Source organism: Sturnira hondurensis, unplaced genomic scaffold (genome assembly GCF_014824575.4).
Source record: "Sturnira hondurensis isolate 20B ecotype Veracruz unplaced genomic scaffold, ASM1482457v3 Scaffold0003166, whole genome shotgun sequence".
NCBI lineage: Eukaryota > Metazoa > Chordata > Mammalia > Chiroptera > Phyllostomidae > Sturnira > Sturnira hondurensis.
The window spans coordinates 5,019,892-5,032,951 of record NW_028075797.1 but is presented as its reverse complement, the minus strand read 5'-3'; the positions used below and the strand labels follow the sequence as shown (position 1 = coordinate 5,032,951).

The window sequence follows — 13,060 nt, the reverse complement described above, 5'->3', positions numbered from 1 at the left end:
TTTATGTGCAATTAATTATTGGCATATATTGAGGTAGAACAGACCAGTAAGGTCACAGTGAAACCTAATCCCTGAGATGGATCTCCAACCAGAAACACAAGAAGGTTTTAAAGAATGGCTGGACAGGAAGCCGCTTACGGATGGCGCGTTAAGTCTCATTCTACGTGGAGCGCCGCGTGGACTCCCATGCAACACCCTGACCAACCGACCCAGATTGTGGATGTTGTTGTTGGGAAAGACAAAAAAGGCAGAAAGATCCCAGAATATCTGATCCATTTTAATGGTTGGAACAGAAGCTGGGATAGGTGGGCAGCTGAAGATCATGTCCTCCGTGACACCAATGAAAATCGGAGATTACAGCGTAAATTGGCAAGAAAAGCTGTAGCTCGCCTAAGCACAGGAAGAAAGAAGAAGCGCTGCCACTTGCCTGGTGTCGATTCTGTCCTAAAAAGCCTCCCTGGTGAAGGAAAAGATAAAAATGATGAGAACTCAATAATCACTTCCTCTGATGACAGCAGTGAAGAAACGGATGAAGCAGTAAGTGAACAAAGTGATACTGAAGAAAAGACTGAAGTGAAGGAAGAAGTGGCGCCACACAGAAAAAAGGGGATGGAAGAAAGAGCAATAACTATAGACATTCCTGAAGTTTTGAAGAAGAAGCTGGAGGACGATTGTTACTATATCAACAGGAGGAAACGGTTAGTGAAACTCCCGTGCCAGACCAACATCATTACTATTTTGGAATCGTACGTGAAGCATTTCGCCATCAATGCAGCCTTTTCAGCCAGTGAGAGGCCCCGTCATCATCACGCTATGGCACACACCACCATGAATGTGCATTACATCCCAGCAGAAAAGAACGTTGACCTTTGTAAAGAGATGGTGGACGGCTTAAGAATAACCTTTGATTACACGCTCCCATTGGTTTTGCTGTATCCATATGAACAAGTTCAGTATAAAAAGGTGACTTCGTCCAAATTTTTTCTTCCAATTAAGGAAAGTGCCACAAACACTAATAGGAACCAGGAGGAGCTCTCTCCAAGCCCACCTTTGTTGAATCCATCCACCCCACAGTCCACGGAGAGTCAGCCGACCACAAATGAACCGGCAACCCCCAAAAGGCGCAAAGCTGAGCCAGAAGCCTTGCAGTCCCTCAGGCGCTCCACACGCCACTCTGCCAACAGCGACAGGCTGTCTGAGAGCAGCGCCTCTCCTCAGCCCAAGCGCCGGCAGCAGGACACATCCGCCAGCATGCCCAAGCTCTTCCTACACCTGGAGAAAAAGACCCCCATGCACAGCAGATCATCCTCGCCTGTTCCTGTGACCCCCAGCAAGGAAGGCAGTGCGGTGTTTGCCAACTTTGAGGGTAGAAGAACGAACGAAATAAATGAGGTCCTCTCCTGGAAACTTGTACCCGACAGTTACTCTCCAGGTGACCAGCTGCCTCCACCCTCCTACATTTATGGGGCACAACATTTGCTGCGCTTGTTTGTGAAACTTCCAGAAATCCTTGGAAAGATGTCTTTTTCTGAAAAGAATCTGAAGGCTTTACTGAAGCACTTGGATCTCTTTCTGAGGTTTTTAGCTGAATACCATGATGACTTCTTCCCAGAGTCTGCCTATGTCACTGCCTGTGAGGCACACTACAGCACTAAGAATCCCAGGGCGATTTATTAGCATTTCCATGGCTCTGCGAGAACAGCCTCTCCAACCTAGCTTTGGGTTTTAGGTCCCCGGTAGAGAACTGGGGAGACGGTGGGGGATGTGATGCCCACCGTGGGGAGGCTGCAGCAGATGCCAGCCCAGTTATTTGAGTTGTTACATACTTAGTTCTTTTGTTAAGCAGCACTTCAAGTGGCGCCTGAACAGCCTCCAACACCTGACCATGGTCACTGTACACGCCATCTGTGCTGGGAGGGACAAACAGCTCTGTTCCCAGTGAAACGTTCATGAAAGTGAGCATAGGTTAGGCTGTTTCAGTGGAAGTTGGAGTTATTAATAATAACCACATGTTTTAGTTATTTGTTAGCACTAAGCAAAATTGTTTTGCAAAACTCTTTTCATTCATGTGATGATACTGAGCAACTCTGTCCAACAAATTTGAGTTTTGCCTGAAAACTGCAAAGTGGTCCCAAAATATTTTACAGAGAATTGAAATTGAAGGCAAAAGGAAATTTGCAGCTATACATTTGCTTTTACAGTTCCTTTTCTGTAAAACCTTATTTTTGGTGATCTAAAAAAAGTGTTGCCTGACATGTTTGAGATTTTTACAGCTATACTTTGTTGTGTAATGTTATGGTTCCCATTCCATAAGATGCTATTTTTGATGATCTAAATAAAGCAGAGCCGGTCTTGTTGCAAAATAAATAAATAAATAAAAAGAATGGCTGGAGCCTGTTTTCAGAAAGATGAAAGAAGGCCGTGCGAGTATCTATGAAACAATAGCTGACAAGAATAAAAGATAAGGAAATGGAACAGGGCAATTAGTTCATATTTGAAACTCATAAAGAAGGATTAAAATCAGATGAGGGACTCAAAAGATAAAAAAACTTAGAACGGAAGAATTAAGGAAATTGAAAGAAGAGGACTCAGGCAGCTGATACGTTCTGTGTTCCTGGCATGCCTTTCTCATCCCTTTCTCCAGCGAGGGTCCTGTTTTGCCTTGTGAGTAGCTGCCTGTCTTCCTATTTCACGTGGTTCTAGCTACAGTGCCAATCACAGTAGGCTCGGATATGGTAAGCTTGTGGCACAAACTCCTGAAACTTTTGTGCAGACAGTAGGAGGAAGATTCGATAGTCTGTTGCGTCTGGGATTACTGTATAGTTGTGCGGTAAACTTAAAGATGGATGTGGCTGTCATCTGTTTTGGGGCAGAAACCCATCTCATGTGCTCAAGGGAGGCCCACAGGGAGGGAGTAGAGATAGATCTAATGGCATGTCTTATGTTCCTGGATCTAGCTGTGTGTAGAGTCAGTGCAACCTTTAGACTGAATAGTTAAAAATAAAATAGAAATTCCCTTCTTTACCTGAGATGGCTTGAATTGAGAATTTGTAACCTTCTAACCTGGATAATTCATAACTTGTTCTTGAGAATGAAGGCCATTGTAAGGTGTGGTTCCTGGAGTTGGTGGAACTCAGTAGAATGTTATAAAATTATAAAGCAAAACATTGGTAAAAATAGCAAAAAGTTGATAAGGCACAGAGGAATTTGGAGGGGTAATGTGAACAGGTTAATATTAAAAAGAAAATGGGAACTCCAGTATGAGAAATCAGGATTACCTTTGCCCTGTGGGCATTTGCCAGTGTCCCCACATCAACTTGAGGTTTGCAAACCTTGTGAGATGAGAGGTTCAGCAATCAAAGTTCAGCCCTGCCTGGATAGCTCAGTTGGTTAGAGCATCATCCCAATAAGCCAAAGTTGTGGGTTTGATTCCCCAGTCAGGGTACATACAAGAATCAACCAATGAATGAATAAGTGGAATAACCAGTTGATGTTTCTCTCTCTCTAAAACAAATAAATAAGCAAATAAAAATAAAATGTTTTTGTTAATGACAAAAATAGAACACTATTTTAAAAAAGAAGGAGATCAAAGTTGTAAACCTGGCCAAAATTCAGGGGTTATATTGGAGACTCTTCTCATTAAGCTGGGAGTGCAAAAAAGGCAATTGAGAAGTAAACCAGCTTACATCCCTATTTGCGGTCTGGGTTGTCATCTTCTTGGTAGTCCAAGGAGCCTGAAGCCATTGAAGTGGGATTATGGTGATCCCAGGCAGGTAGTATTTCCAGGTGCATGGAGGAAACTACCTTCATCGTGGGCCTCAAATTTAAAATAATTTGTGAATGTAAAGTTATCAGGACATAGTAAAAGATAGTGAGGCATACATGGGCTCGAGTACCATGAGTGTGAGCAAGAATCCCCCGAAACAACAGAAATATACTTACGAAACTTGAGATTTTAAAATTATTAGAGACTATGGAACAATTATCACTATTATGTTTAAAGAAATTTGTCACACTGGAAACTCTTCAAGGAGTAGGAAATGATATCATGTGACATAGCAACAAATAGAAATTCTAGAAATGAAAGTTATAAACAAAATAAAAATTCAGTAAGTGGTTTTAATAACAGAATAAGCAGAGGTGAAGAATTAATGACATTGAAGATAACTTAGAAGATAAGATAGAGTTTAGTTCAGAGACAAAAATATACAAGGGGGGAAGAGATTTAAGGACTAACATGCAGTTGACTCTGCGTCTGCATGTTAGTCCTTAAATCTCTTCCCCCCTCCTATATTTTTGTCTGCATGTTAGTCCTTAAATCTCTTCCCCCCTTGTATATTTTTGTCTCTGAACTAAAGGGAAATTTTAGTAAGTAACAGTTTGCCATAAGAAGGAGACGTTCTAAGGGTTTTAACTTCAAGCAGAAGAAAAGTCTAAGATGCAAGAAGGAATGAGCAAAGAATGACATAAATGTGGTTGAATGAAAAATTGTCTGAGACAAAAATACTGCATTTCAAAGTACAGAATTAAAATAAACATAATAGAAAAGCTAAATAATTAAGGACCTGCATGTACATAAAAATTATCAATTAAAAGAACGGACTTGAATAGAAAATTTTTGACCATTTATGCAAAAATATAGTTATTATCAGAAATCAGTTTAGTAATGGCTTACATGATGAGTCACCCAAGAAGAAATACAAAAACTATGAAAAGGGTTTTTTTTAAAATATATTTTATTGATTATACCATTACAGTTGTTCTATTCCCCCCTTCATTCCCTTCCCCCCCGCACACTCCTTCCCCCACCATTCTCCCCCCTTAGTTTATAACCACGTGTCTCAAGTTCTTTAGATTCTATATTTCCCCCACTATTCTCACCCTCCCCCCTATCTATTTTCTACCTACTCTCTATGCTATTTTTTGTACCTTCTCCCCCCTTCTCCTCCTCCCACTCCCCTGTTGCTAACCCTCCATGTGTTCTTCATTTCTATGGTTCCACTCCTGATCTAGCTGTCCTCTTAGTTTGCTTTTGTTTTAGGTGTGGTTAATAACTGTGAGTTTGCTGTCCTTTCACTGTTCATATTTTTATCTTCTTTTTCTTAGATAAGTCCCTTTGACATTTCATATAATAAGGGCTTGGTGATTGGTGATTGGTGATGATGAACTCCTTGAACTTGACCTTATCTGAGAAGCACTTTATCTGTCCTTCCATTCTAAATGAAAGCTTTGCTGGATAAAGCAATCTTGGCTGTAGGTCTTTGGATTTCATGACTTGGAATACTTCTTTCTAGCCCCTTCTTGCCTGTAAGGTCTCTTTTGAGAAATCCGCTGACAGTCTGATGGGTACTCCTTTGTAGGTGACTGTCCCCTTATCTCTTGCTGCTTCTAGGATTCTCTCCTTCATTTTAGTCTTGGCTAATGTAATTATGATGTGCCTTGGTGTGTTTCTTCTTGGGTCCAACTTCTTTGGCACTCTCTGAGCTTCCTGGATTTCCTGGAAGTCTATTTCCTTTGCCAGACTGGGGAAGTTCTCCTTTATTATTTGTTCAAATAAGTTTTCCACTCATGGCTGTTGCTTTCCCCCTTCTGGTACCCCTATAATCCGGATGTTGGAATGTTTAAAGATGTCCTGGAGGTTCCTAAGCCTCTCCTCATTTGTTTGAATTCTCATTTCTTCATTCCTTTCTGGTTGGATGTTTTTGTTCTTCCTTCTGGTCCATTCCATTGATTTGAGTCCCAGTTTCCTTTCCATTGCTATTGGTTTCCTGGACATCTCCCTTCATTTCAATTAGTTGAGCCTTCACATGTTCCTCTAATTTGTGACTATGTTCCTCTAATTTGTGACTATAATCTACTAGTTCTGTGAGCATCCTGATAAATAGTGTCTTGAATTGTGCTTCTGAGAGGCTGTCAATCTGTTGGTCGCTTAGAGTTATTGGCTCTGGGACTTTGAGTTCTTCTTGCAGCATCTTTTGGGCTGTTTGTGCCTATTCCATAGCAGGATTGGAGCCCTAAGGTGTTCACTAGTGCAGGGCAACTAAGTCGCTGGGTTGTGATGCTGTATGTGGGGGCAGGATCAAAGAGGGACTATGGGGTCCTGTCTGCCGCCTGCCGCCTCGGCCCTCACCGGTGCCGCAGCTGTTGCCGTCACCAGGCCCACGCGTTTCATCCCACTACATGCGAGTGTGCCACTGCCGTCAGCCCTCACCCCCTGGGGCCTGCGTGGTCCGTCTCACTGTGCGTGAATGTGCGACCGCGGTCAGTTTGCCCTGCACCCCAGCTGGTTCCGGGCTGCCTGCGCGCCTGGGTCGGGGGACCTGTCCTGCCTGACCCTGCTTGCTGCTGGCTTCGCCCCTGTTACCGTCCCGTTGAACGGTTAGATGTAGTCGGACTTCCGTATAATTCAATTTTCTGTCTTTTGGTTGTGTCTTTGTTTCTCCAAACCTTAGTTGTATTCAAACTTGTTTGTGGGAGAAGGCACAGTGTTTCCACCTATGCCTCCATCTTGGCGGAAGTCTGAAAAGGGTTTCTGTAGTAACCTGAGAAATGAAACAGTTTTAGTGTAATGAGGTATTCATAGTGATTAGGTCATAAATCCAAAATGTTGGTGAGACTGAATTTAGTATATATAAACATTTCTGGTAGCTATTAGAAATTTTGGCATTATGCATCAAGATTTATAATGATGTTCATGCTATTTATTTCATATTTAAGTATTAAGAATTATAAATTATGGAAGTAAAAAGGCAAAAGTTAAGTTATTTACAGAGATGTTAAGAAAATGGTGTGATTCCATTTTGGTGCCAGTTGATCATTGAGGCAAGGTCACACTGCACCCGGTGGGTTAGGCTCTTCTGAATTTCATTAATTTATCCTAAGAATCTGTGTCCCTGATGTCTCACATGCATATTAATTAACCTTAGCTTATCATAAGATTGTATTTCTGTGTTCCTTTTCTTAGGGAATCTACCTTGCTACCCGGTTCCACGTGGATACCCTTGTGCCAATAATCTGTGGAGATGGGCAGTAAAGAATGCTCCCATGGGGTTGGGATGGACTTTGTACACTGGCTCGTGTTCCCTTAAGTTCTCTTTTCCCTCGGTTAACTCATTCTTCTACTAGAGCTCCCACAATGGTGGTTCAAGGGGGCATGAGAATTTATTCAACATAGATTAATCTCTATAGCAGTACAAAGTTTTCGTGATCATGAAAACATTCTTTGTGAATTTCACTGTAGTAACCACGAGCTACATGTGGCTGCTGAACACTTGAAGTGTACCAGTGCTTCTGAGGAATGGAGTTTTAAATTTTATTTATCTTAATTAATTTAAATAGCTACATGTGGCTATTGGCTACCATACTGGGTAGCGCACACACAGGGGGACACCCTTCCTTCTGTTCCTTGACTCCTGATTTTCTGCCTTGGATGATGACCTTCCTCCTTATGAAGAGAGGTCACCTTTTCTCCCCACACCACTCCTCTTCCAAGGCAGCATCAGCCAAATGGGGAAGCAGGAACATTATGTTACAAACGCAGAAACCAAAGTTGTTTTCTCATCTAACACTGGCTTCAACATGTGAATTGACTCAGTTCAGTTTTTGTTCCGTTGCTGTTAAAAAGATTTAAAGGGGTCAAGTCATCCTTTTTGTATTTAATGTGTTACCGAGTACGTGATCATTTTGGTCATTTTCCCTTTTGTTCCAAAGAAGTATTACTGATGAAGTTCAGAGGTACGGATCATACTCATTTGCATTACTTACAAGTGCAGAGCTAAATATCCCATTCTAGTTCTTTTAAATTGTTTGTTTATTTACTTAATTGTTGTTCAAGTACAGTTTCTGACTTTTATTCCCATCCCAGCCCACCCCCTTAGTGCTCTTCACCTCCCTCCCATTTCCACCCCCTTAGGTTTTGTCCCTGTGTCCTTTATGCTAGTTCCAGTAAACTCTTCCCCTAGTTCCTTTAAATTTTTTGTTTCTCCCATGGCCTCTCATGGGAGAATAGTCACTAGATGTTTCTTTCTTTCTTGTCTATCCAACTCATGAGGGCGCTCTTGAAAGGTCAGGAACTTTCACAGTAAGTGGTTGATTCGATCTTGCTTCTCTGTTCGTGGAAGGAGAGCCTGGGTGCCACCCATTGGAGTTACAAATTTTGTTAGTAGGGTAACCCACAACTGGCTTTCTTGGTGGCTGGTTCTGTGAGGACCAGTGCCTCATGCCTCATTAAGCTTGCATCACTGGCCTGGTATGTCCTCTGGTGTTTGTTACCGCCACTGTGTGAGGCATTTTCTTTTGGGGAAAGGGCGAAGAGAGAGGCAGCAGTCAGTGAATGATGGGCCTGGTGGGAGGCGGGGGGAAATGTTCTATGAATAGTCTTGACTGAAGGGAAATAACCTCTTGGGACTGTGAAGAACAGTTCAGCGAATTTTCTGTTGAGATCCAAATTCACCCATTTGTAGAGAGCAGAAAGCCCCAAACAAAATACACTGTTTTGTATCAAGCCTGAATGAACTTGGTCACCTCAAGGTTCTTTCCTTTGAAGATGCTTCCTGAAAAGTTCTGCTAATGGGATAGGGCCTCTCATTGCTTGTGGCACCGCTCTGGGACTGTTGGTGTGGCAGGTGTCTCCTGTTTCTTAACTTTCAGTGTGAATGACATCATACCAGATTTAGGACATTTTAAAGTGAGAAGTGGAAATAGCAGGAGGGGGAAAATTGCCCTAGTGTTATGTTCTGGCTCTGATAGTGGATATATGACCTTGATAAGTCACTGCATTTGTAAATTGAGAACACATTTTCTTTTGCTGGAGAATTAAGAGGAAAGAGAGATCATTAAGAAATACGAACTTTCAGAAATAAGGATAGCATTCTAAGTGAACGCTTTGATTATGGAAAAGTAATGTGCATTTGTTGTCCATTTTTTTCTGAGCTACATTTTAATATGAATTTATTTATCCAAGAGAAAAGAATTAGGGAAAACTTTTTCTGATTTAATTACTTTCTTGATGTTTTTTCCTGTGCTGTCTCCATTGAGAATAGAGATCTTGTTTGGGGAAACAAAATTGCCTCTATTTGTTCATAGACGTGGCGATAAGTGTCAGTTGGTTTTATTATCATTTTTTATTAATCAACTTTTATTTCTTCAGTATGTATACTTTATTATTTGTTGATGCCTAACTCTAATCTAGCAGTTAATTTATGTCGTAACAGATGGACGATATTTAGGGGTTTTTTTCAAGATTTAAAAAATTTATTTTTAGAGATAAGTTTTTATTTTTAAAAATATTTTATATATTTATTTTTAGACAGAAGAAAGGAGGGAGAAAGAGGGAGAGAAACATCAATGCAAGGTTGCCTCTCAAGAGCTCCCCAGCAAGGACCTAGACTGCAACCCAGGCACGTACCCCAACTGGGAATCAACTGGCAACCCTCTGGTTTGCACACCGGCTCTCAATCCACTGAGCCACTCCAGCCAGGGCTAGAGGTAAGTTTTTAATAACAGTAGATCATCCTACTTAATAGTTGGGAAAAGATTTAGGTACTGTTTGTTTTTTAAAGAGTTTATTTATTTATTTTTAGACAGAGGGAAAGGGAGGGGGGAGGAGAGGAAGATAAACATAAATGTATGGTTGCCTCTCTCCCTCCTCATCCTGGTGACCTGGCACACAACCCAGGCATGTGCCCTGACTGGGAATCCAGCTGGAAACCTTTTGGTTAGCAGGCCTGCACTCAATCCACTGAGCCACTCCAGCCAGGGCTAGGTACATTTTTAGCCAAAATAATTTTCATATGTTCTCTGGGATATTGGGGTTTCAGTTAAGGCATACCCAGATATTCAGTAAATTAATTATAGTCATAGATAGGTTTTTAGAATTTACATTCAAACTTTCAGTGTTTAATTTTTTAACCATCCTTTCATTTGATTACTTGATATTTAGCTAAAACTAAAATTAATTCAAAATTAAAAGAGATAACTTATTTTTAAAAAGATTTTATTTATTTATCTTTAGAGGGGAAGGGAAGGAGAGAGGGAGAGAAATATCAATGTATGGTTGTCTCTGCTGGGGACACACAATGTATTGTGTGTCCCCTGCCAGGAGCTGGCCTGCAACCCAGGCATGTGTCCTGACTGAGAATCCAACTGCGATCCTCTGGTTCGCAAGCCCGTGCTCAATCCACTGAGCTATACCAGTCAGGGCTAAAGAGATAACTTTTTAAAATTATTTATTTACTTATTTTTAGAGAGAGAGGAAGGGAGAAAGAGGGAGAGAAACATCAATGTGTGGTTGCCTCTTGCACACCCCCTCTGAGGACCTGGCCCACAACCCAAGCGTGTGCCCTGACTGGGAATTGAACCAGTGACCCTGTGGTTCAGAGGCCGGTGCTCAATCCACTGAGCTACACCAGCCAGGGCAGAAAGAGATAACTTTTAACAGATATCTAATTTAGCATACTGATGGATGGGAAACAATTTTTTAGCATGATCATTTTTAAAAATTTGTTTTAGATTTTGCCTTAGAATTTTCATGTGGTGTTTTTATTTTTATATTTTGGGAAAATACTCATAACAAAATTTATCACTTTAATCATTTTTAAATGTACATTTTTCTGGCATTAGTGCATTCTCATTGTTGTGCGACCATCACCACTGTGCCTGGAACTTTTCATCTTCCCAAAATAAAACTCTGTATGCATTAAACATCCCCGTTATTCTCTCCCCTAGTTTTTGGCAACTACCATTGTATCTTGTTGATGAATTTGGTATTATGTGAGTGGAATCATACAATATTTGTCCTTTTGTATCTGGCTTATTTTACTTAGAATAATATTTTCTTTTTTAGAATAATATTTTCTTTTTATAGAATATTTTCAAGGTTCACATATGTCATAGCATATATGTCAAAACTTTCTTGTTAACATTTCTTGTTAATGCTGAATTCTATTGCGTATATATGTATGAATATGTACCTGTATGCTTATGAGGTCTGTCCAGAAAGTATATAGCCATGCAAATATGAAAAATAGAGACATATTGAAGAAGATACAAGAAATGTTGTACAGAGGACAATGATGCCTCACTCCCCTTCAAAGTAGGCACACGGTTCTCACACAGTTCTCCGAATCCATCAGTTGCACCTTCATATTTTCCTGAAACTCATCGAAGGTCTGAAATGTCTTCCTTTCAAAGGTGATTTTAGTTGTGGGAAAAGCCAGAAATCTCTGGGCTGTAGCGCAGCTGAGTCACATAGGTGATTTGGTGATTTGATGTTTGGCCAAAAAACTCTGCCTGAGACGTGAGGCATGAGTGGGCTCACTGTCATGATGAGGCTGCCCATCACCAATTGCCCTTATAGCTGTGGCCCTCTGAATCATCTGCATAGTTTTTGAGGCAGACTGTTCAAGGTTGATGCAAAATTTGATGCGGATTCATTGCTCTATCAAGAGCAATGGGACTCATTGCTCATTCATTGCTCATTCATCTTGATCAGCATGGGACTTTTAGCTTTTGCTCCATTTCCTACCTGGGCTAGTTCACCCCTCCTTAGGCAACCTGGTGGCCCCTGCTCCTGGGAGGTCACCATATTGAGGCTGAACTTAGTGTAGACACTTGTTTGGCATGGCACACTACAGCCTAGAACTCCTTTGCTCAAGCGGTCCTCCTGCCTCAGCCTTCCACGTGGCGGGGACTATAGGCATGCGCCACCATGCCATACTTGCTCAGTTATTTTGAATGCTATGGCCACCCAGTACACATGCTCACTCAATGGCATCTACTGCCCCCACTGACTAGTACAGTGAAGTCGTCATTGTTCACACATGTGCGTTCCAGTCCATTCTCCTTGGCTGCCAGTTTACGTGGATGTCGCACAAACTGTCCTCGTTATATTAACAATGGCTGGATATTTTCCAGACAAACCTTATACATCACATTTTGTCTACCCATTTATATAACAATGCACTTTTGAGTTGTTCTTATCTTTTGGCTGTTGTGAATAATTCTGTGAACATGAGTGTACAAATATGGCTTGAATCCTTGCTTTTAGTTCTTTTGGCTATACACCCAGAAGTGGGATTTCTGCATCGTGGTAACTCTGTTTAGTTGTTTTAGAAACCGCTAAATGGTTTTCTACAGTGGATGCGTCATTTTACATTCCTAACAGCAATGCACAGGGTTTGAATTTTTTCCACATTCTTGCCAACACTTGCTATTCAGAGTGTGTATGTTGTATTTTTATAGTGCTTGAAATTCAGTTGAGGCTTTTTGCTGATATCAAAGTATCAGAAAATGTTTTTTAAAGAGAGTACTATGCTGTATTACAAAGGAATCTTAGATGACATTTGTCCTGCAACTCATTTCCTTTATTTTTTAGAAAACATTTTATTTTTAGAGAGGAGGAGGGTTGGAGAAAGAGAAGGACAGAAACATCAATGGGTTCTCTCTCGAGTATGCCCCTTCTGGGGCCAAACCTGCAGCCCAGTCATGTGCCCAGACTGGAATCGAACCAGCAACCTTTTGGTTTGCAGGAGAGTGCCCAAGCAATTGAGCCACACAAGTCTGGGCACCATTTCCATTTTGGTAAGAAAGAAGAAATTACCTTCATGCAGCCACAGTTTACTTTACCTACTGTTTTCTATAATCAGTGTGTGTATTGGAGAAAGGGAATTGTGCATCTGTTTCCTTTGCTGATTTTTGATAAACTATTGCTAGGTTGTGAAGTGTATCACTTCTTCCTTCTACTTGGGAGAAATTTCAGCTTGTTCTGGAATTTATTTGGGGGGATGATGCTGGTCTAACTTTATGGAAATAAAACTAGAGGGAGCCCTGGCTCCAGTAGATTGAGCGTGGACCTGCCAAATGGTTACCAATTTGGTTCCCAGTCAATGCACACTCCTGGGTTGAGGGCCAGGTCCCCAGTGGGGGATGTGCAAGAGGCAACCACACACTGATGTTTCTCTTCCTCTTTCTCCTTGTCTTCTCCTCTGTCTGGAAGTAAATGAATAAAATCTTTTTAAAAAGTAAATGGAAAGTTATAAGATAGGTGCTCTAATTAATAGAT

The 13,060-nt window shown here is 41.2% G+C and overlaps 2 protein-coding genes across 2 annotated transcripts in view; both read left to right on the top strand.

Annotated features, from left to right (window-relative positions):
• The window catches only part of GTF2I (general transcription factor IIi), a 132,243-nt gene that overhangs the window by 17,077 nt on the left and 102,106 nt on the right, over positions 1-13,060 (top strand). The window lies entirely within an intron of this gene.
• LOC118984030 (male-specific lethal 3 homolog) lies at positions 151-2,028 on the top strand. Its single transcript, XM_037041744.1, has one exon. The coding sequence runs from the start codon at positions 187-189 to the stop codon at positions 1,675-1,677; it is 1,491 nt and encodes a 496-aa protein (XP_036897639.1). The 5' UTR covers positions 151-186; the 3' UTR covers positions 1,678-2,028.